Raw genomic sequence first — 21,888 nt, 5'->3', positions numbered from 1 at the left:
ACCACGGTTGCCATGGCCACCACAGAGTTATTAGAATCCCTGTAGCGTTGTCTTGGGCTATCTTCGAGACAACTCTTGTCAAAAGTGGAATTGGGGGAAAAGTGTAAAAAGTCATGTTGTTCCATGGGATCATGAGGCATCTCCTGCTGACCCCAGTCCGATGCGCACCCTGGAGCAAAACAGTTCGCAAACCCTGTTCTCCTGGGTAGCGAACAAGTCTATGTCTGGGTATCCCCACAGATGGAAGAGCTGCTCGCTAAGGCGTCGGTCCAACTTCCACTCGTGAGTTGTTGACATCTGTCTGCTGAGTATATCGGCTTCGTTGTCGGTTCCTGCCAGGTGAACTGCCAACAGCATTATTTCCCTCGGTATACACCAGTCCCCAATTTCCATCGAGAGACGAGCCAGAGCAGGTGACCTTGTCCCGCCCTGTTTGTTGATGTAGAATACGGCAGTGATTCTGTCGGATGCAATCTGGACAACTTGTTGTCAAAGGACATTCTCGAAAGATCGGAGAGAGTTGAAAATCACTGAGAGTTTGAGGAAATGGATATGTTTCTTTGCTTCCTGCTGGTTCCAAGTGCCTTGGGCATGAAGTTCTGCACATACCACACCCCAACCGACGAGGGATGCATCGGTGTATAAGGTTACTGTCGGTTGGGGCGGCCAGAACGGAACTCCCACTGTCAAGTTGTCTGGAATAGTCCACCATGTCATGGAACATAGGCTAGTCAGCGGAATCCGGATTAATTTGCTGGGAGGATCTCGCTGTGGATGAAATGACTTGTTGAAAAACAGCTGTGGGGGCCGAAGTCGGAGTCTGGCGTACCAAATGATGGCAACTGCGGCCGCCATGTGTCCTAGAAGTCTCTGGATGGTGACAGCCTGTATTGTCCTGCCCCGTCGAATCCGATGGATATATGTACAGAGATTGTCTCGATGGGTTGGAGGGAGAAATGCCCTCTCTAGAGTAGAGTCGAGACGTGCTCCAATGAAATCGATCACCTGCGTAGGAACAAGGGACAATTTTTCGTGGTTAATACAAAGTCCAAGATCATCTAGTAAAGCACAAGTTGTGTGTACGGCTGACAGGAGACTGTCTCTGGTCTGGGAGACAATAAACCAATTGTCCAGGTAGGGGTATACTTGGATACCCTGAAGCCGCAGGTATGCACACACCGGAGCTATGCACTTTGTGAAGACTCTCGGAGCGGTAGCCAGGCTGAATGGCAGGATGTTGAACTTGAATATATCGGATCCCACTGTGAAACATAGAAAGCGTCTGTGAGAAGGATGAATTGAAATGTGGAAATAGGCATCCTTTAAGTCCAGTGAGGCGAACCAATCCTCTCTCCTCAGCAATGGAAGGATATTTTGTAAGGTGGTCATCTGAAACTCTTTAGGTTTGATATACCTATTAACGTTTCGCAAGTCCAGGATAGGCCGGAGACCACCATCCCGTTTAGGGACAATAAAATATCTCGAATAGAATCCGTGGAGCCGCTCAGAACAAGAAAGCTGTTGAATCGCTCCCTTACGAAGTAGTTGACAAACTTTGTCTTGTAGTACTGAAGAGCAAGGTGTAATTCAAATTGGGCTCGACGGAGGAACAATGTCGAATTGTATTCTGCATCCGAGCTGAATGATGGATAAAACCCACTGATCAGATGTGATGGACTCCCAAATGGGGAGTCGGCTTTGGAGCCGGCCCCCAAAAGGGAGAGGGAAAGGTGGGAAGTGGAGAGATGGAAGGGTTTGCCAGGCCCGTCAGCATTGAAACTTATCAGTATCAAAACGCCGGCGACCCTGGAAGAAGCGTTGTTGAGGCTGCTGCTTTCTGTGTTGTTGTCTCTGTTGATATTGCTGCCGAGGTTGAAATTGTTGACGGTATGAAGGGCGGGACCACGATCACTTACGCCTCTGTTGCGGTGGGAGCTCCATGCGACGTGCTGTCATATGCGATTCGTGGATGGACTTGAGCTTGTGATCAGTCTTGGCATGAAAGAGTCCAGTCCCATCAAATGGCATCTCTTCGATTCTTCTTTTCATTTCCTCCGGGAAGTTGCAGCTCCTCAACCACACATGCCGTCAGAGGGAAATGGCACCGACTAAGGTCCTAGAGTCAGTGTCCACATGATGCCGTGCAGTAGAAAGCTGTTGAATAGCCACTTGCATTGCCTCCTTTATGAATACCCTCGCCAAGTCTGCTTGGTGGTCCGGAAGGGAGGAGGCAACGTTTTCCAACTTTTGCATAATGAAAAATTGGTAGCGTGCAAGCGTCGCTTCATAGTTGGATATGCGGAGGCGAAGTCCAGAGGCTGCATAGACTCGGCACGCAAGCGTATCGATCTTCCTCCCTTCTTTGTCATGGGGAGCTGTATGGCCCCTTGATTCCCTGCCCTGGGACGACTCAACCACCACCGAGTTCGGTTTCGGATGACGTAGGAGGAATGATATGTCCTCCTCCTGAGCCCGGTACATGGCCTCGTACCGGCGAGACGTGGCCTGCGGCTGAGCCGGTAGGTCCCAGGGCTGGACCATCGCTTGACACAGTGTAGTGATAAGGGGCAATGCGATGGCTGCAGATTGCTCGCCCCTGACTATGTCATAAAATTTATCAGTGCTGGGACCGGGGCGATGGTGAGCATCGATCTCCAGTGACCGAACCAGGCAGGATGTGAACTCCCCAAATGTAATGTGGGGTTCGTCCGGAAACTCCGGGTCCTGGGAGGTAATGGTCACACCAGGGGATGTGGAGTCCACCTCTGACTCATCTGAGTTTCCTTGATAGCGGTAACGCTCGCTGGATGAGGAGGTCTCCGGAGAAGTAGGACGTCTTCACGCTCCACAGCCTGACGTGGATGGTGCCTCCCTTGGGACCAATGGTAACAGATGGTCCCATGGATAGTAGCCGAACGAGTGGTATTCACCCCAATCTGTGAAACCACTATAGCTGGGTTGGTCCCACTCGTCAGCTTGTCAGTCAGCGGAATGGCTTCACCGCCGAGGTGGTGATGGAGATTCCACAGGCGGTCCAGCTGGAGGCATCGGGGTTGGAGAGCGTTCCCTCGGTGGGGAATCTCGAATTTCCCCATCTGAGATAGACTCCCGAACATTGAGCTGATGCACTCTCAGGCCAAACAATTTGCCTGGGGGATCCTGGTGGAGTCACCTGCATTGCTGACTGCAGGGCCGGTCCTGATGGGGTTGGTATCGTAGCGGTGGTCAGTACCGAAAACCCAGATGAACCCAAACCACGATGCTTGGGGGTGGTCGGGTTTTTTCCCCTTGCGGGTCGGCTTGTCCGCCTTGTCTTTCCTCGCCTTCTTATGACCGGATGACTTATCGGATCCGGTATGCTTATGCTTCTCCCGTTGTTTAGTTGGGGGAGAAGGTAGCTGTTGGGTCTCTATCGACGTAGTGTCTTCATCTGAAGGATGCTGTGGAGGTGCGGCAGCGGCCGAGGCAGGGCGCTTAGAAGGCACGGCTGAGGCAGTGGTGGAGCGCTGAGAAGGCACGGCCGAAGTTGAGCCAGACTTTAAGATCAGCTGGTCTGACTGCATCAGGGCCTGGTCCCAGAGCAGTGTACGGAGATGATTCTCCCAGTTTTTCCTGGCCTGCTTGGTGAAGGCCAAGCAATGGCCACACTTATCGGTCCTATGCCCCTCGCCAAGGCAGAAAAGGCATAGGTCGTGCGGGTCCTCCGGGGACATCTTGGAGCCGCGCTCAATGCATTTGCGAAAGGCCACTCACTGCGCCATCATGAAAAAGAAAGAGAGGAGATGGTGCAGAGTTATAATATTTTTTGGGTTTGTTTGTTTTTGAAAGCAAGAAAGAGAGAATTTTGTAACGGGGAAGAGAAAAAACTTGGAATGTAAGGAGATATAAGAACTATAAGAGAATGAACAACAAGGAGCAAAAAGATTGATGCGAGAGTCAAACAGGCACGAGGCACAGCGAACGGCAGTCTTCAAGACTAAGAAACTGGTGGACACTCTGCCCTATATATACTATGGAGGGGGAGGGGAGCGGAGTTTTCCCGCCAAAAACTGTTAGCTTTCTAATCTTCTGGCCTAGGCAATGCGCAGGCACAGCACCCATATGTGTGATGCACAGAGGCCACGACGAAGAACTGCAACATTTTACTACAAACTGATTTAACAATTCTGTCATGGGTTCTATAAAAGCATTACCTTACTTTTAGCAGGATGTATATTGCCAGAGTCTTTCTTTTAAGACATCCAAATGGCTTCTTTGTACTGAATTATAGTAAAACAAGGGTTACTAGGTAAGTCTTGTTAAAAATCTAGTTTAGGTTTCAGTAAGCTATCTTTTAAAAGCTTACAAGTAACCCCGTGGATTACAGGACAGGTGCAGTTTTAGTCTTCCATCTGAGTAAGGTTTAAATCAAGCCTTCCTCTAACCTTCTGAGCAAGATTCAAATTGAGACTGCCCTCTTGTTCCCAGTCCACCTTTTGGTCTGTCAGACATAAAAGCAACAAGTGCCATTTGCCACTGCTCCTGCTCTGTAACTTTAAAAAAACTAGTCTAAGATAACCCCCTTTTCACATTAAGTGCAGTGGCATGTTCTAGTGCATAACCAGGCAATCCCTTCCACCCCTCCTGAAGAAGGTGCAATCCAAACATAAGTTCTCTCTGGCAGGATGCCCCCTCACCCATCACCACTTGGTGCTCAGCATCTCATTGTTGAGAGTTAAGCTCTGTTCATGGACATCCACTCAGAACAAACACCCATCACAGGAATTACGTTAAGCTATTCATTTAAGGATAAACAAAACATTGGTGGCCTAGACCCTCTTAATTAAAACCACCCACTTTGAAAGTAGCAGCCAACAATAGCAGGGGCAAAACCAACAAGTAATATTACTACTGATTCTTCTCCCTACACTGCCTCTGGGAGGCAGCTGGCCCCTTTAACAAAATATTAACTCTTCATCAACCAGTCTGTTTCATGCACTTTACCACAGGTATTTACAAGTCTTAGCACTCACACAATACTGATCCAATACCTTTGCCAAGTTTCCTGCTTGCAGAATAGTTCTGAAGCACACACACTTTATTGGCACGGGTGTGAAAATGGATAGCTGTGTCCCTTTTGCTCAGAAAGCCCTACTTCTGAGTAAGCCAACACAGGTTTCCAGTAGAGTATGCTTTTCACTCCCCTGCTTCCCTCAGGCATGCTCTACCTCAGCCTCAAACCTGCCTCACCAGCAGGTCAGAAGGCTTGACTCAGTACCGAGAAGATCCTGTTGACATAATGGATTGGGGCACTTTATTTATTTATCTATTTATGTAAAACTTTGCTATACCATCCCATACTTACAAGCCTTAACAGCTAATTTAGAAATACCATACTCTGTGTAATGTCATTTATCTTACCAACTAGTCACAACATTCAATTGATAGAACTACTCCCAGCTTTTTATCTTTTCCTGCCTAGATCCTACATACCGGTTAAAGATAATTGTTAAAATTAACAGTGAGAATACTCCTACACCAGTATAATTATCATGATACTTTGTTTAAAATGCCAAACACAAGTCAGTAGCTGCTGTTTGTTGTCTCTCTTGCTACACACAGACATACTCTGATTTTACCAGCTCCTTTTTGGAACAATGGTGAACTATACCAGGCATTCTCAACTTAAAGTGATAATTATGAACAAATATCAAGAAATATGAGACACAAACAAGTGGGGTCAAGTATGCACACACTGAACTCCTGAGGATTTTTATCAGTAGTAGTACTGATGCATTAAGTTTCTAATTATCTTAGGATTTGATGGTAGCTTTCTTCATCGAAGAATCTCCTTGAGGGAACTTACCTGTCAGGGTTAAGGGCCTGGATGTGGGCAGCGAGAGACAACAACCAGGACCAGGACAACAGAACTTCAGGCAAGAAAGGGTCCAAAAGCAGGACTGAATGGAAAGTCCAAGTCATAGTCATGGTACAGGCCAAGGCCAGGAAGCAGAAACAGGCATGAGGACAGAGCAAGGACGTGGCCAGGAGCAAGCCAAGGGCTCAGCACCAGGAGGACCAACAGAGGCGCAGGTATCTTGGACGCAATAACAGGGCCGAAGGCACAGCCAGTCAAGATGCACGAGACAACAGGAGCCGGGTGCAGCACGGGGCGGGCAGGAGGCGGGGGCTGAAGTGCAGCTCGCAGGAAGGCAGCCCGGCTCACTGAGGCAACACAGTGTGGCACGAGAGGCAGGCAAGGCCGGATGTGGGTCAGGCAGGAGGCAGGCACAACAGCAGGCAACATGGAAAGCGGGAGCCAGGAGCCAGGGTTAGGGTTAGATGGTAACCTCATTCAGGCACTTAAAAATCTTAAGTTTTAGAGGGGAAGTAAAAGCTGGCTTCATGCCATTTACCCCACACTCCCCAGGTCAACTGGAAAAGTCTGTGGAGAAACTGTAATCATACCTGGCACATTGTTAGAATATTTTTATACTAATCTGAATGATCCAATACCTGAGAAAAATGTAAAAGTTCGAGTTGTCACACAAGAGGTAGTCACAAGACAGATTGAATGTACATTCACGCTTTATATATGTCTATTCCAAGTGGGGGAGGACCACTGAGGGAGGGGCAGGGGCAAGGAGCTTAAGTCCACATATGCCCTCCCCATACTAGGTTCCCAATCTGCGTAATAATACATAGTTTGATTTATGAGACCGCATTCCATAACTAAAAGAATAGGCACTGCATATAGAATATAGTAGATTTCAAAGCAGAATTCCTCTGAAATCATGGAAGTTCTGGCAGGATTCTGGATTCATAGTAAAACTTGAGCATGTATGAGGTAACTGTAGCAGCAATTGCTGAATAGGATTTAACAGGAGAGAAAAAGCTTAGTAACCCTGAACTCCTGCTCAGAGCTTCACCAGGCCTGTGAAAGGTACCCTTCCTGGACAAGCATGAACAAAGCATATCAGTCACATTCATCAAAACCTGAAAGAAGTACATAATATGACATGCTGCAGAACTGAAGTAAAAATATTTTGCAGAATTGTTGCAATCATCAGGCAGATCATGAATTCCAAGTGTCAAGTATTAGCTCAACTAGTGTCCCTTTTTTAAAAATGAAAGAATTCTGAGGCATATAATTGTGGAAACTTCTTTCATTGTTTAAATTTATTTGTGCAATTTGCCTTAACTCATGGGGCACCCTTGTGCCACTTTAATCCAAAGATCATTATAATGAGCAAGAACAATTAATATTTCATTATTATAACAGGTAATCAAAATAAAATAATATCACATAATGTAATCAATGCAAAGAAAAGACTAAACTCACAAACAAAGAAGTTCTACTTACTTCAATAAGAACACTGTCAATGCTAGACTGCAGTGACACAAACCCTTCAAACCAATACTTTGGATTGTTACAATAATGTCTTGAATAGTTGTAACACAAATCTACAAGCAAGAGAAAATCAAACAATGTTATTTAACCATATACACAATCTGGTACATTAATGGTATCAGTAAGAAACCAGGAAATGTTGGCACAAGTGTAAAGGAATAGCTATGTCCCTCTTTGTGCAGAAGCCCCTACTTCTGGATAAGCCAATACAGGATCCCCCCCCCCCCCCATTCCTGCAGCTTGTCTTCATGCACAGGGTGAGGTTCTCAGCCTCAAACTGATCTCAGCCTTGTCCCAGCTGATAGGTACCTGTTCCCCCTCCTCTACTGGCAGAACAATGAGCTCCAGTGACAAGAAGGTCCCATTAGCTTGAGATCTGGATTGGGCATGAAAGACCAAGGGAGAGTGTGGGTGCCTAGAGGCTGAGCTGCAAACAAACACCATTTGTGACACTGCACAACCTTGCTGCTGATCACAGAGAGCATCTTACCTTTCAATATCCCAGCTTTCTGAGGCTTAAGCCAACAGGATTAGCCTCTGATTTTAAATGGGCAGGTTTTTGTTTGTTTTCATAACGGAATAGAATGACTCTATGGATCTCTTTTCTACACTAAAAGAATGCTCAAATAACTTACAGAAATATATATCAATATAACTTTTCTGCCATCACTGTATTCATATAATTATCTAGGAAGTGGAAGAGAAATGTGAGATCATCTTGAATTACCTAGTTCTTCAATTAAACTGCTTGGAGAAACAATTTTATAAGAAGGAAATCTGAGTCGGTAGGAAAAGTCATCCAAAAACACAACGCCAATGAGATCGTGGTTCTCCTTTTGTGCAGCTTCCATGGTGTTTTCATCTTTCATTAATTCTGTTTGTATGCCTGTAGTATAGAAGGATTGCTGTTAGTTGGGATCCCATGCAGGAGAAAAAGGAACAGCTGTTGATGCAGATGCTGGGCTAGCTATGCCAGGCCATGTGCCATGGTTCTTAACAAGGTGGAGAACTGGCCAAGGCAACACTTCTGGAATTAATGAACTGACTGAAATCTATAACCAGCTAATGGTATGAAGCAAGGAAAAGTCACAGTAGACTAGCAATAATAAAGGGTTGTGAATGGGATCGCAACAGGATCTCCAAAGGCTTCTCATCCAGGTGCCAGCATAGTCTTTGTCCAAAGACACTTGATTCCCCCTGCCCAAATATACACACATTATTATGCATAAGACGAATTTCTCCTTTGCTGAGAAACATGCAAAGAGCTCATATAGCAACTTGCCCTGGGTTGAGCAGGGACGGAGCCAAGTTCTCCCATTACGCAAACCCAGTGGTCAGTCCTCTGAACAAGCCAAGACAGAGGCACAGGGCAGCCCCCGGCTGAGGAGCCCAATAACATCTCTCTGTCATGTTATGTTTCGGCTCAAATGGGAGCAGGTCCACAGGTGGATGCCACAGTGCCTCCCTGGCCCTTGCTTGATTCAAATATGATGCCTGCCTGAAATGGATTTACCAAGCAGGGTAGAAGGCACAAGTAAAAACAGGTGCTTGGTTCAACATGTTCAAGTAAATAATAGTACAAGTTAAGCACTGAAAGAAAGTGTTGACTGGTAGCATTTTAATCCTGAACCTTCACTCAAATTACAAGGGGTAAATAAGTTAACACAAAATGTGGGAGAGATTCATTTTTGAACAAAATAACTACTATCCTTTCACAGAACAAACCCTGAAAACGTGTTTGTGATTCAAGGCAATAATTTGAAATGCAAATGCAAATCCAGCATGACTCTTTCCTGCTGTACCTAAACTGTAATCATTCTGAAATCACCTTCTTTAACTGTGAAGTGTTCAGAATAGCAAAACCAGAGATTTGCAGTCTAGTCATGCCTAGAAAAGTTTTTTTTAAAACTAGCAGTAAGAAAATGCTTATGAAACACACTGTGACATTTACGGGTTCCTTAATTTTTAAGAAGTTACAGGGCTCAACTCTGCCTAAAAATAACTCTTCAACAGGATTATTGTTTATGGTGAATGTCCTTTACATAGTTACAGAAACATTTAGTTTGTCACTTGTTTCAACTCCGATCCCTGCCACAGAATTTGGAAACACGGACTTGCTATGAAGTGTCTTTCTGGTCAATAGAGAGTGGACCCAACAGGAGGGAAAGAAACAATTTCCACCTGCTGTGGAAAGAACAGAATGAAAGAAAACCGGATGGAATAAAGGAAAGGGAAATCTTAACTTCCTAGCGGTGGTACCTCCTTCTTCCTGGACGACCTCTGGAAAACCATCCATGTTGTTGGATAATTTTTTTTATCAGCTGACTATCCTGAAGGGTAGAATGGTATAAACATGCTTTTAGATAGTTCATTTGTTTGGGAGCTGTTACCATTCACCCACCAGCCATAGAGATTAAACCATCCCAGATCTGATGGAACAGAGGACCCTGGGACAGAAAGCTGTGATGCACCAGGATCTTCCAGTAGGAATAGATGCTGAGCTCAGAAGATTATGGCCGGTCTGGCTGATAAGAAGCCTCCACAATTACCTCAGCTTTCAAGGTTGTCATATTCCTCAGGATCCCGGTGAGAAAAGGGAATGGGGGAAAGGCATAGAGGATACCTTGAGACCAGAGGAAGGAGATTACAATCCAGCCTCTGCCCTGGGATCCTCAAATTTTGAGATAAACCAAGACACCTACATGCTGGACTTGGTTGAAAAAAGATCAGTGCCTCAAGTTCTTCATGCTCATGCAGTTGTCAGGAAGGCCTGAGGATGAAGTATCCAATCCTCCTACTGAATTATGGCTTGGCTCAATCAGTCTGCCTGGACATTTAGTCTCCTTTTACATATCTGGCAGGGATGGATGTTAGGTGACTCTCTGTCTAGGAGAAGACATGCAAAGCTTCCTTCTGGGGATGCCTGGAGAAGGAGTCCCCTGGGCTTTTGTTGCCATGCTGTCTGACCTGCCTAAAATGTCCTTATCTCCAATGCTGTCTGAAAACTTCAGCTTGCTTCCAAGGAAAGATGTGGCCACCTCTCAATGCTTCAGCCACAGATCCCACAGGGCTAGCATCCCAGAAGCCAAGGCTCTGGATGAATATTGGATATAGCCCATGAAAGAAACTCTGGTCACCCTGTTCAGCTTGTTGAGATCTTCCCACAGATGCTTACAAGCAGGTGGAACTTCAGGCAGCATCCCAGAGAATGGATGGCCCAGGCAACCATGCCATTAGCCACAGTAGCTCTAATGACCAGAGCTGAGGCTTCGTGGGCTTGACCTAGTGCTGCCTCATTCTTCCACTTACCCTGATCAGTTAGGGCTTCATCACCCTTCTTAACAAGAACTGCTTTAGGGGTAAGAACAGCCATGGGATCATCCTCTGAAGACACCTTCAGATGGTCCATGACTTCCAGTAGAAGAGTACGGTGGGAGTATGTATGGTATATCTTTGGCAGAGGCCTGTTAAAATGTCTCTTTGCAGAGTGAGTGCTAACAGATTGTCCTGTGACAAACAGCAGGAACCTCCCTGAGGCTGGTGCTATAACCATTTGGTTGGTAAAAGGGGAAAGGGATTCAGTTTGGAGGTGAGCTGTTGGAAGCTGGTCTTTACCCATGCCCTTTCTCCTTCCAACTTTCTAGGCAAGAGCCTTCTGACTACAATTTTGATTATGTTAAAGCAGCCTAGCCGGATTGGCTTTGTGATACTAAAAGAGTATTGCAGAGGTCATTAGCAAAAGACATCAACTAAGTTAGAAAGCCAGCTAATTAGAGAAATCTGCTCATGCCAAGAAATGATCTTTCCCTAACTGGATAGCTTCCTAACTATGCTAAGAAGATTCAGCGGTGGTGGAAAAGAATTCCGTCATTGCCACCCTCATCACCATGGAGTAGGCTTGCTATGACTGGTTTGGCTCAGCTTAAAGCTTCAGAAGCTTGTCCAGCAACGCTTGAGCTAATCCTTGGACACTGCCAGGGAAGGTGAGGGAAGGGAATACTCTTCCTCAACAACTTGTCTTTTAAAAAAGGCAGGACTACCCAGGAGCAGCCAGAGAACCCTGCTCTTCTTTGTGAAGACAGAACCAAGACTGTGGGAGGTTTTTTCCTCTCAGGTGGAAATGAGATTTCTGTTGACCCTGCTTTTGAGCTGAAAGAGTTAAGGCCTTCCTGTTGACTCCACTTTTCCACTGACCAAGAACAGTCTCCAGAGCTCAACCAAGGTAGTAATTCATATAAGAAGTCAACTCAAGTCCTGCTAAAGAACTAGCATGCCAAAATATTTTACCAAGCTTTATATACCTTTCATGACAGAGACAGTTTCTATTTTCTCCATGATTTCTCTTGCCATCCTTGTATCTGGAGTATAAACAATTTTAACTCCAGTAGTATTGAAGGAAGGATCATCTAGTTGCCCAAGGAAAGCATGGGGTACCTCACGAGTTGGACCAAAGTAGGTCATTTGTTTCAGCAGAAATATTGAAAGGAAAAGACTCAGCACTGAGAACCATTCCTGGAGATAACAAGCAAATCAGTGACAATAATAACTAGAGCAACACATCAGAAATCTTATCCTGTGATGACAGGATCATTCAGGTTACAGGCAAACGATGGAAGACCCATGGAAATGAATGTTTAGTGATGAGAGGACACAGAAAGACGCAGCCTGCACACTTGTGCCGCCTTACATATTGCACTCATGCACAAATGCATGCACATATTTCACAAACACACCTTGAATCACATGTGATACATACATATACAAGGGAGGGAACAGAAATAAGAAAATGCTCTGTGCTGCTCCACTTCTCCATCCATAAATCCATTCTCTTATACTCACACACACATGCGTGCTCCCTCACACAACACATTCATGGGTGATGAAGGCAGGGCAGATGGACAGTTACTTGAAGTTTCATTTTAGAGCTGCACTCACAGTGCTCAATTATTCAAAATGCTGGTGAAATAGACCCTCTGGCCCCTAGGCAGTGTCAGAGGGATTTCTGGATGCTCAGCTCCAAGGTCACAGGCCGTGCTGCAACCTCAGAACTGGGAATCAGGCCCCACCACCACCCATACCACCATAACCAGAACTTACCTGGCTACTTTCTAAGGCTGCAACCTCAGAGAAAGATACAAGGGGGAAGTTCAGGGAGCAAGGAGGGAGAGACTGGGGGGCCCAGCCTCCTTCCCAATCCATGGACATACTAGCTAGACAGGCAAAAAGCCCCCAGATGTGTTTGACTACTACCCCCTCCATCTCCTGCCACTGAAGTTCAAGAGTGGGAGAAGAGGATTTAGTCGTGCTGCTCTCTCTTACCTGAAAAACTGCTGATCGAAATACCTTTTTAAAAAGTTTTACCCATGCTATACTGAATTTAAGCAAACATTGGTGTGTTGTAAGATCAGTTTATTGTGCAGATTTAACAACCTAAAAATTCTATCTACTGCCAGTCAGGATAGTTTGAGAGAATAAAACCTGCCCACTACTAAATCTTACATGTTTATGGGAAATGTCCTGCACGTAAATGCAGCCGGTATCAATACCAACCATTCCCTTGCCATGATTGTGGTTAAGAGAGAAAAGAACAACCAGTCCCTGTTCTAATTGGTGTGAATGCTTCTCCCTCCTTCTTGCATTAATCAAATAACAAATTCCATCTGTTTACTTCTCCCACCTTTGTACTTTGTAATTCTTTGTACTTACCTGAAAACTCTGCATCCTCATCCTCCATTTCAGAATCATATTTTTCCTTAGCAGTGCAATTGTCTGTTGATACACACTTCTGTTTCTCTGGTATTTCTGCATTTTAGGGCCTCCTTGAATACAGAAATTAAACCTATACAGAGATCTTTTACAGCAGGCAATGTGAAGCCGTGAGCAAAAGTTAAAGATTACAACACAACTCCCCCATCCTCCCTATTTGGACAAGGTCCTCTGCGTGTGTGTTTTGCTAAGCAGATTGTTATCTTGGTATGGGGTGATATACCATGGCATGCTTAGAGTTAGCAGATGCAGGATCTGTCCAAGAGTGTTTGGGACTACTTCAAATATAACGGGATTAATGTAATCACTCATTGATGCTCTTAAGTGCTGGGCTTGTGTTCTAAGGAGTGAGTTAGGTTCCCTGGAGGCAGCAACCAGTCTGTCTTCCTGGATCATTGGACTTAAGGGCGCAGTCCGGTGGAGATGCCTGAAACTCTCTGAATTTGGAGGATTATGGGCATAATCCTATGCAGGGTGGGAAGAGCTTAGGGGAGACTGCCCTCCACTTAATTGGCAAAGCACTTCGGAAAGCTGATTTCAGTTGTCTACTGCATTATATTGTGGTGCCAGTCTCTCCCCTGCCCTGAGAGCCCTTCTGTGATGATGCTCTTATAACCTTAGCAAAGTACCTGGCACAGCTCTTTCCATGCTGGCTGCAGATTCCCATCTATGAAGTCCAAGCAATTTTCTACCCTTGTAGACTTCAAAAATCCTATGGCCACCTGGACATTATCTAGTGACCAAAGGATTGTGCTGTTAGCATTCATGGGCCTAGTGCCGCTTCTAACCTTGGAGTAGCAACTCTGTCTGGAGGAAAAAGCTGTAACCTTTTCTGTCAGGTTCAGGCAAAACAAAGTGAATAAAAGGCAACTTTTCATTTCTCTCTCTCCCTTCCCCGCCCCTCCCCCCAAACTGGCCACCCTAAGAACGGAAGGATTATTCCAGGGCTTGGTCTCCACATGTCACAATAACCCTTCGTGATGATTTGCCACGATTGGTTGGCTGTTCTGTGAAGCACACACAATGATCCCAGCAGATGCCCAGGATCCTCGCGAGCGCTTCACTCCCTCCTTCCCCGCAGTCCTCCAGGTGGTGTCTCCAGGGCTGCCATGGGAGCAACAAGTCTCGTCTCTCTCTTGCTGCTGTGAAGCTGCACCTTTTCAGCTTGCCACAGTTGGGCCTTTTCCATTGCAATTTGTTCCTGAAGATCAGGAAAGACACACTGCCAGCCACCTTCCTTTCCAAATTGCACACCAGCTCTTTGGAGGGGCTGCCAGTGGCTACCCCGTGTTCGCTTTTGTTTTGTTGATTTTTGTGTGCCTAGAGACATGTGCAGAAAAATTAAGTTCAGAACAACTCCCACTGATGCCAAGCGGTTCACCTCAAGTGCTAATTGAAGCATCTCAAGCCTCTGCTGGGCCGCACTTTAGGGGAGTCCCAACCCTCCAGGGGCAGCAGGTTTATTTTCAGCAGAGGCTGGAAAACCTTCCTCCTGCCCAGCCTTCTCTTGACAGGCCACGGAAGCCAATCATCCAAGGCAGGATCGTCTGCTGAGAAAGGGATGTCTCGGAAGATTCCTCCCTCTGCCCAGCAAGTTCCTCACTTCTCAAGTTCCCCCATTCAGAGCCCATGGGGAGCCACTTTTGCACCTTGCTCCTGGCATCCGAGGAACTGGACAAGGGCTAAAACTGAGTCCTCTCTTTCTTTAAAGAGAACACAGGTTCTCAGTTCAATGACAGGTGGCTGTCAAAGTGTAAGGGCCTATATCTTAGCAATGCTCTTACTGCCTGTAACTGAGGCTTGGGGAGCCATCTCAATCTCGTAGGATGGGGGCGGGGAAGCTGCAAAAGAACTGGGAAACCACCAAATGATGGGTGGCTGGGGGAAAGGGAAGAGGCAAGTGAGAGGGAGTGTGGCCTTTGGGGGAACCCAAGCAGGCCAGATTTGGCCTCCTGGGCCTTAGTTTTACACTCCTGCAATGCAAAGCAATGCAATGCAATGGTCTGAAAGAGAAGGGAAAGCATCAGCTGACTGCTGAGAACCCTCTTCCTTGTTTCCGCAAGCACCTCCAGATTCGCACATGGAGATGCTGTTTGAAGGGCTGCCTCTGTTTGAAGGTTGCCCAGTTTAAAGATAAAGTGCCCAAGCAGGGGGAGGCCTGGACGATGCTAAGCAACCATCAGTACCTAAGCGAGTGATGGAGCAGACTCAGTGATTGCTCCTAACCACTATGAGAACGTGCTCTGTATTTCAGTTTAAATTTGAGTAAATGCTTCTCAAGGGGCACCTATTCATGTCAATGGGCAGATGGACTTTTCATGCAAATCTCTTCTGCATATCTCCTTCTTTCTGTTAACATATAAATGGCCATCCTGTTGAAAGCAGAAAAAGGTAGGAAGGATAACTGAAGATTTCTTAAACAAATCAATAGTGAAGGCAAATCAGGTCAGAACCGCATAAACAACTGTGAAGATTGTATATAGTTCTGTAAAGCTGTCTTGGAATTGCAATATTGGAGCTTAACACATAGAGCAGGATTCTTGGCTACATTGACATTTGTAGTTTTGAAATGATTTTAACTCTGGCTTTCCCACAGTGCACTTTTGAAAGTTCCTGAAAAGAAAGCCTTAGCATAGAACATTGCTCTAATGATGGCAAAGCAAGATATTCTTAAGTATCTGGCCTAATTAAGGAAAATCCACAAATGGAAAATCCACAGTCCTTGCAGGAAATTCTAGATACAATAATCCTATGGCCCATGAAGCCACATCTAGGGGGCCAAAGGATGCTGCAGATTCATAGTTCCAAGATTAAAACAGATCTCCAACCCTGCCAGTGCAGATCTGCACTGATCCCCCTCCCCTCCCATCACATGAAGCACTGCTGGCTGCTTCTCCAAGGCTGTGAAAGCAACCTGGGGGGGGGGGGTGGCAAGGAGGTGGGCAAAGGCAGAGACTGGGGCCACCAGCAAAGTGTATCCAGCCTCCTTCCCTCATCCTCCAAAGTGCCACAGCTAGATGGCCAGAACTGCCTAGTTCAAATGCACAGCAGAGTAGCAGAGGATGCTTGTAAGTTCAGAAGCTGCATCTCTGAATTTATAGGACTGCACCCCTACTATTTATAAATTATATCAATCACTTGACAGCCAAACAGTTCTCTAAGTGACTGAGTTTCAGTGCGAGTAGTAACTCTTTTTCATTTTAGTGCTCCAAAAAGGAGTGCTGTTAGAACATCTGTTAGTACTGACAAGAAAGTAGCTCAAGAGTCAAGGAGAAAGCAACATGAAAGAGCTTACCTTATGCAATCAGCTGAAGCCAAAAGTTCATCAAAGGAATTCAGAAACAACTGCAGAATAATGGTGATGTTCTTTCCTTGTCTGAAATATGCTTTCTAACGCCTGTTTCAGTCCTTTCTGCTTCTTTGTACCTTTATTTTTCAACCCAATAACAAAACAGATTAAGCCAGTATTTCACAACAACTTGGGGTTGTTCAGATGTTGGGCTTTGTTTTGTTTTTGTCAGTATATAGTCCCCTCCCTTCCTCTTGCTGATCTTCCCCCAGGACAATTCAGCAGTTTTCTTTGTGCCAAATACTTAACAAGTCTTGATACAACTGGCCCATTGAAGAAAAACTACTGCAGAGCCCAACAGAATCAAACCGCTTTTTAAATATAGGAAACTTATTTCTGCACGTAACTGAGAAGATGCTAACCCCTCCCTACTTTGGGATGTTACATAACTCAGAAAGTGAGCAGGGGAACTCTTTTATAATGTCAGGATTTACTACATTTATCTTTCGAGTTTAAAAATATCCACTGTGAAGTACAGCATGAAAGCAGTATCCCAAGACCCACAAATGCATGCAGTTGTGCACGTGGAATAGTTAATCTGGAGTAGTAATTTAGGTTATGTTCCTGAATCCATGAGGAAAAGCTTAATGTCTCCTTGTTACAAAGATAACTGAAGTACCGGTTGATTTTTGCTCAGTCCAAAGTAATTTACTGCTAACTCCCGCTTGATGTAGCCGGGAAGCTAGCCAAAAGCAAGCACACTTACAGTCACATAGCATGTGTCCTCAGGCAAAAGTTCCCTTCCTGGGAAAACTCTTGGTTGAGTGGTGGCCAACCTAATCCAGGAATTCTTGGATGAGACTAATTATCTGGGTAAATTTTAGTCTAAATTCGCTCTGGATACATTTCAGTCTGGATTCAAACTGCTCCTACTTGGGTGGCCTATTCCAGAGGGTTGAGGAATATTGCTCAGTCCAGCAGATTCTCAAGCGACTGAGTGCGGACATCTGACGTCTTGGAGTGTTCTGCCATCACTGTATTGGTGATTTCTCTTTCTCATCTTCGGCAGGCGAGTCTGTGGATGTGCTAAACTGGCACTTGCCTGCGGACTGGATGAGGGCTGATCAACTGAAGTTCAGTCCAGATAAAACTGAATTGCTATGAATGGGTGGCTTTTCTGACTAGTTGGAGGGATGTCAATCTGTCCTGCATGGGGTTTTTGTCCCTCTAATGGAGCAGCATCGTAGCTTGGGAGTTCTTTGTGATCCATGTTTGTTACTTAAGGCTCAGGTGGCTCAGTGGCATGGAATGCCTTCTACCAGCTTTGTACTTAACTGGACAGAGACACTCCAGTTTCAGTAATCTACACTCTGGTAATCCTTAAATTAGATTACAGCAATGCACTGTATGTGAGGCTGCCCTTGAAGACTGTTCAGAAGCTGCCGCTTATGCAAAATCCAGAAGCCAGATGAAGAGACGAGACGAGACAAGGGAAGAGGAGAGGAGAGAGAGGACAGGAGATGAGTGGGAATGGGCCCATAAGACTACTGAGTCCAACCCTCTACCCTGCTTGTACTCGTGGTCACCCATCCAGCTGCAGGCCCACACTTTTCCAGCTTAGCAAATGTAACTCAGCATTAATAACTGGATGAATATTTAAGACCAGTTCTGCCCTGCTTGCATGGGTTGCCCATATGCTTTCAAGGCCAATTCAAGGTGCTTCTTTTAACCTACATGACATGAGAATACAATCTATGCCCTCTTTGTTCCTTACTTTTGGTAGTGATATGTTTCTTTTTTGGTAATGAGCAAGTGGCCACCATGAGTAAATAAAATTTTTGTATAAGTTACCATGACTTTTTTGTCAATTTGCTTCTTTTTAGTGGTTGTGAATTACCCTCCCCTGCTTAAAAGTGGCAGAACATGGCAGGACTATGGAGTGTCAGTCACAAAGGCTTCTACAGTGTGGGCAATCATGGTCCATCAGGATAGCCTATATAAATGCAGCCACACTTATAAGGGACTAAGGGCCAAACTAGGTGTGATGCTTCTCACATGGCTTGGTCTTGTGTAGCCTCTTCCTTTCTTAAACAAATAGCAGCCACTTCATTCTTCAGGCAACAGATAGGAGAATGGCAAAAGGCATTTTGCTCCACAAACGATCTTTTTGATCAGGCCCTGTAGCAAAATTGAAATTACTTAGAAATATGGAATTCAGTTATGGAACAGGTTGTGTAGCTGGGTTTACACATGAAACCTCCAGCTTGGACACAAATTGGAACCATTTTTTTCCTTCCAGTGAAAACTGTTTCACCATACCCTTGATTAAAATGTGGTATGATCCCCAGGAGTAAGATAAAAATATTTATTTCCCAGGTCATATTTGACCACCTAGAAGTTTACACACTTATGGAAATCAAGAAGGTGTTGGAGCTGAAGAGGCCGTGTGTCTTACGTTACGCAGGACATAACATAAATGTGGAAGAATGGTCAGAAGACAATCTCCCTGTTGTAGCCAATTAGGCAACTTTTATTATTTCTTAGTGCAATATTTGGTAACTTTGCTATGTCGTGTGTATGAATGTTTTTAAGGCGAGTCAATAAATCAGCATATATCTGGAAGCAGCAGCAGCAACAGCATTCCAAGACACATTTGCAGCTTAACTCTGTGCAAAGTTGTGGAAAAGAAATTGGAAGCCTTAGCATAATCATAGCCATCCACAGAGGAGCAGCGAATGACAGCTTTCTTATGTTTGAACTAAGCAAGCCTGAATCATTAGCTCAGCCCAAAAGGTGGAGGGAGTGCATTGTTGCTCTGGGACAGGATGAAGGAGAGAGGAAGGTAAACAAAAAGAGACTCCACTGGGGAATATCCAGCTGTTGTCAATCAGGGCACTGCAGATAGGTCAGATAAAGAAAAGAAAGCACATTGTGTTCCACATTCATTCAGACAGAGTATTATCTGTGTACTCTGGAGGCTAGCATTAGACAGTGTAGTAGGCTTCCTATGAACTCATATTGTGGGCAGAATAATGGAGCCCATTTTCTTTTCAGCAGAATGGAAAACAGAAGAGTTTGGAGTCTCAAAGACACACAAAAAACCAACATTTCATAGATCAATGTGCTCTGTGAGATTTTTCTTTAGTGGCACTTGCATGAGGAACACTGTCCTGTTCCATGTTTTCCAAATAAATGGCAGAGCTGAAATACCCCTGCAGAAGCTGGGTCATTAAAGACAGATAGACAGACAGACATAGTACCTTTCTGATTCCATTTCAGCCTTCCATCTCTCTCTCTCTCTCTCACACACACACACACACACTGGTATTGGTGCTTTCTCTTCATTTTGATTGCCATCTGAATCACTGCACAATAAAACCTGAAATTGCATGCAGCATTCCTTTATAACAATATATAACCAATGTACATTTGTCTCTCTTACACAATTTTTGTTAGACTATGTCCCATGAATATGACCCAAGAACTCATAACCTTGAGTTCATACAATTTTTCAGGAACAAAAAAGAAACGCAGGAACAAAAAAAAAAAAAAAAGGTGAACAAACCATTCAGTTTAGTTCCTCATGTGCACAATCTACAGCAACAGTTTTTTGAACCTTTAATCTTTTTAGCAGCCACTTTGATTAAGTCTGTATGTCTTTACATTAGTCATATAAGGACATATATTTACAAGTAGCTTACACATTTATTCAGCCAAAATTCTATCTGACAAAAATCCAGCAAATGTGCAAAAAATACCTTCCTGGGACTTGCATAAAAATGCACATAATGTTCACATGAAATATAATAACATCCTCTATCCCCTCACACACACAAGGCACTGGAATACAAGAAGACTTATATAACTCCCGTCCAGGTATGCAAAGGCATCATCTGGGTGTAAATCCCATAAATGCCTTCTTTACCTCCAAATTACTTGGGGAATTAAGATAATTAGTGAAGGATCATTCACCCTTGAAAAGATTGTACCAACTGCTAAATCATGTTTGCTGAATGGTTTCTACAATATTATTAGCACACTGCAAGTATAAACAATCTCTGTTTTTACTTTAGAATCACTTAGATGAAAGAAAGCCACGAAAGAGAAAAAATGAGCTTGCATCTCAAAACCAGAAGTCCAGCTGTCCCTGTTCCAAATAGCATAGTTTAGACAGTTTGTGGTGAAGCATGTTGATAATCTTTTCACAGAAAAGGAAAAGGAAGAAAGCTCTTAGAATTGCACCATAGGCTGTGATGGCAAGGGCTTATGGGAAACATTGGCCAAATATATGTAGGGTCACCCATTGTCCACTCCTGCATTACAGACTCCTTAAAGATATTCAATGCAGTAGAGGCATGTATCTGATCAAACTCCATGTGAAATTCATGTCATTTACTATGCCAGGGACTAGCTTCATGAATGCATTAACTACGCTGCCATCTAAATACATTTCATAGTAGGTACTTTTACTAGGTTGACAGGAGGAATTATAAAATGGTAGGAGAGGGAGGAGCCCATAATTTCCTTCTTTTGACTTATCTATTTTTCCCCTGAAAATAAATAAACATAAATTCACATTTTGTCATTGATCATGCTAAAGCTTAACATGTATGCTAGGCTTCAAAGCAATGGAAGACGCACTTAGAGCTACTGGGAAAGTTATAGAAGCTCAAAGTATTTGGAAAAGAGAAGTGAGTAAGCTACCAAATTAGCAAGAAACCTCAGGAAATGGAAACTTGTTTATTTCTCTGTTACTTTTTACTTTGGTATTTTTCCAAGTATTTATTGCACATGTCCATATATAAATTTGTAATCTGTTTGGGAGGGGGGCACAATCCAACAGGACTTGTTCAGAGGGCTCTCGACCTACAACTGTAACATTTACACTTTCCGCCAATAATGGTCCAATGGATTGCATATTAGAATGTGAGTGAAGATTCTGCTTCTTTGATGCCTTCTTTGGAGAAGGATACAATCCAGGGTCAATTTCTTCCATTCATTTCTAAGATAAGAAGCGAATTTTGTAACTGCAAATCTTCCTGACATCTGCTTTCTTTTACTTCCCTGGTATTTAATGCAGCATAGTACCCAAATGCTAGAGAGGAGCAAATGTAATCGCTGGCTTTTTTCCAGCCAAAAGTTTGTTGTGACCAAGTTCCATTGAAACTACTTAAATGAGTAACTTCAGCTGGCCTGGAGCCACTGTCTGTTGAAAAGGACAGAATGGTTGAAGAAAATTAATGAATTCTTGGCTTGTTTTCTATTCCTTGAAAAAAAAAGCTAAATAATAAAACAATTAGGATACATTCCAGCCAGAGGTAAGCACTTTTCAGTATTGCCACTTTCAGTGGCAGAATATAACATGTCCTTAATTTTCTCCCAGTAGATATACAATTACTTAACTTTGTCTAGATTATATTCTTAATTCTCAAACACAGAAGAA

At 44.4% G+C, this 21,888-nt stretch overlaps 1 protein-coding gene across 2 annotated transcripts in view; it reads right to left on the bottom strand.

The window, feature by feature from the left end:
• The window catches only part of LOC123033118 (ATP-binding cassette sub-family A member 10-like), a 75,463-nt gene extending 58,801 nt beyond the window's left edge, over positions 1-16,662 (bottom strand). The window contains exons 1-5 of one of the 2 annotated variants that reach the window (XM_044449546.1): positions 16,452-16,662; positions 13,097-13,209; positions 11,692-11,902; positions 8,118-8,276; positions 7,343-7,443 (exon numbers count right to left, since the gene is read on the bottom strand). In XM_044449546.1, coding sequence (XP_044305481.1) covers positions 7,343-7,443; positions 8,118-8,276; positions 11,692-11,902; positions 13,097-13,198 — 573 coding nt within the window. In that variant the 5' untranslated portion in view covers positions 13,199-13,209; positions 16,452-16,662. Of the gene's footprint in view, positions 1-7,342; positions 7,444-8,117; positions 8,277-11,691; positions 11,903-13,096; positions 13,445-16,451 lie in introns of those variants that run through there. The other variant, XM_044449547.1, reaches the window with a different exon arrangement.
• Positions 16,663-21,888: the final 5,226 nt, after the last annotated feature.

This window comes from Varanus komodoensis, unplaced genomic scaffold, assembly GCF_004798865.1.
Source record: "Varanus komodoensis strain SLA01 unplaced genomic scaffold, ASM479886v1 scaffold59_1, whole genome shotgun sequence".
Lineage (NCBI taxonomy): Eukaryota > Metazoa > Chordata > Lepidosauria > Squamata > Varanidae > Varanus > Varanus komodoensis.
Note: the sequence above shows the minus strand (reverse complement) of the source record. Positions and strands in the feature narration are given on the sequence as shown.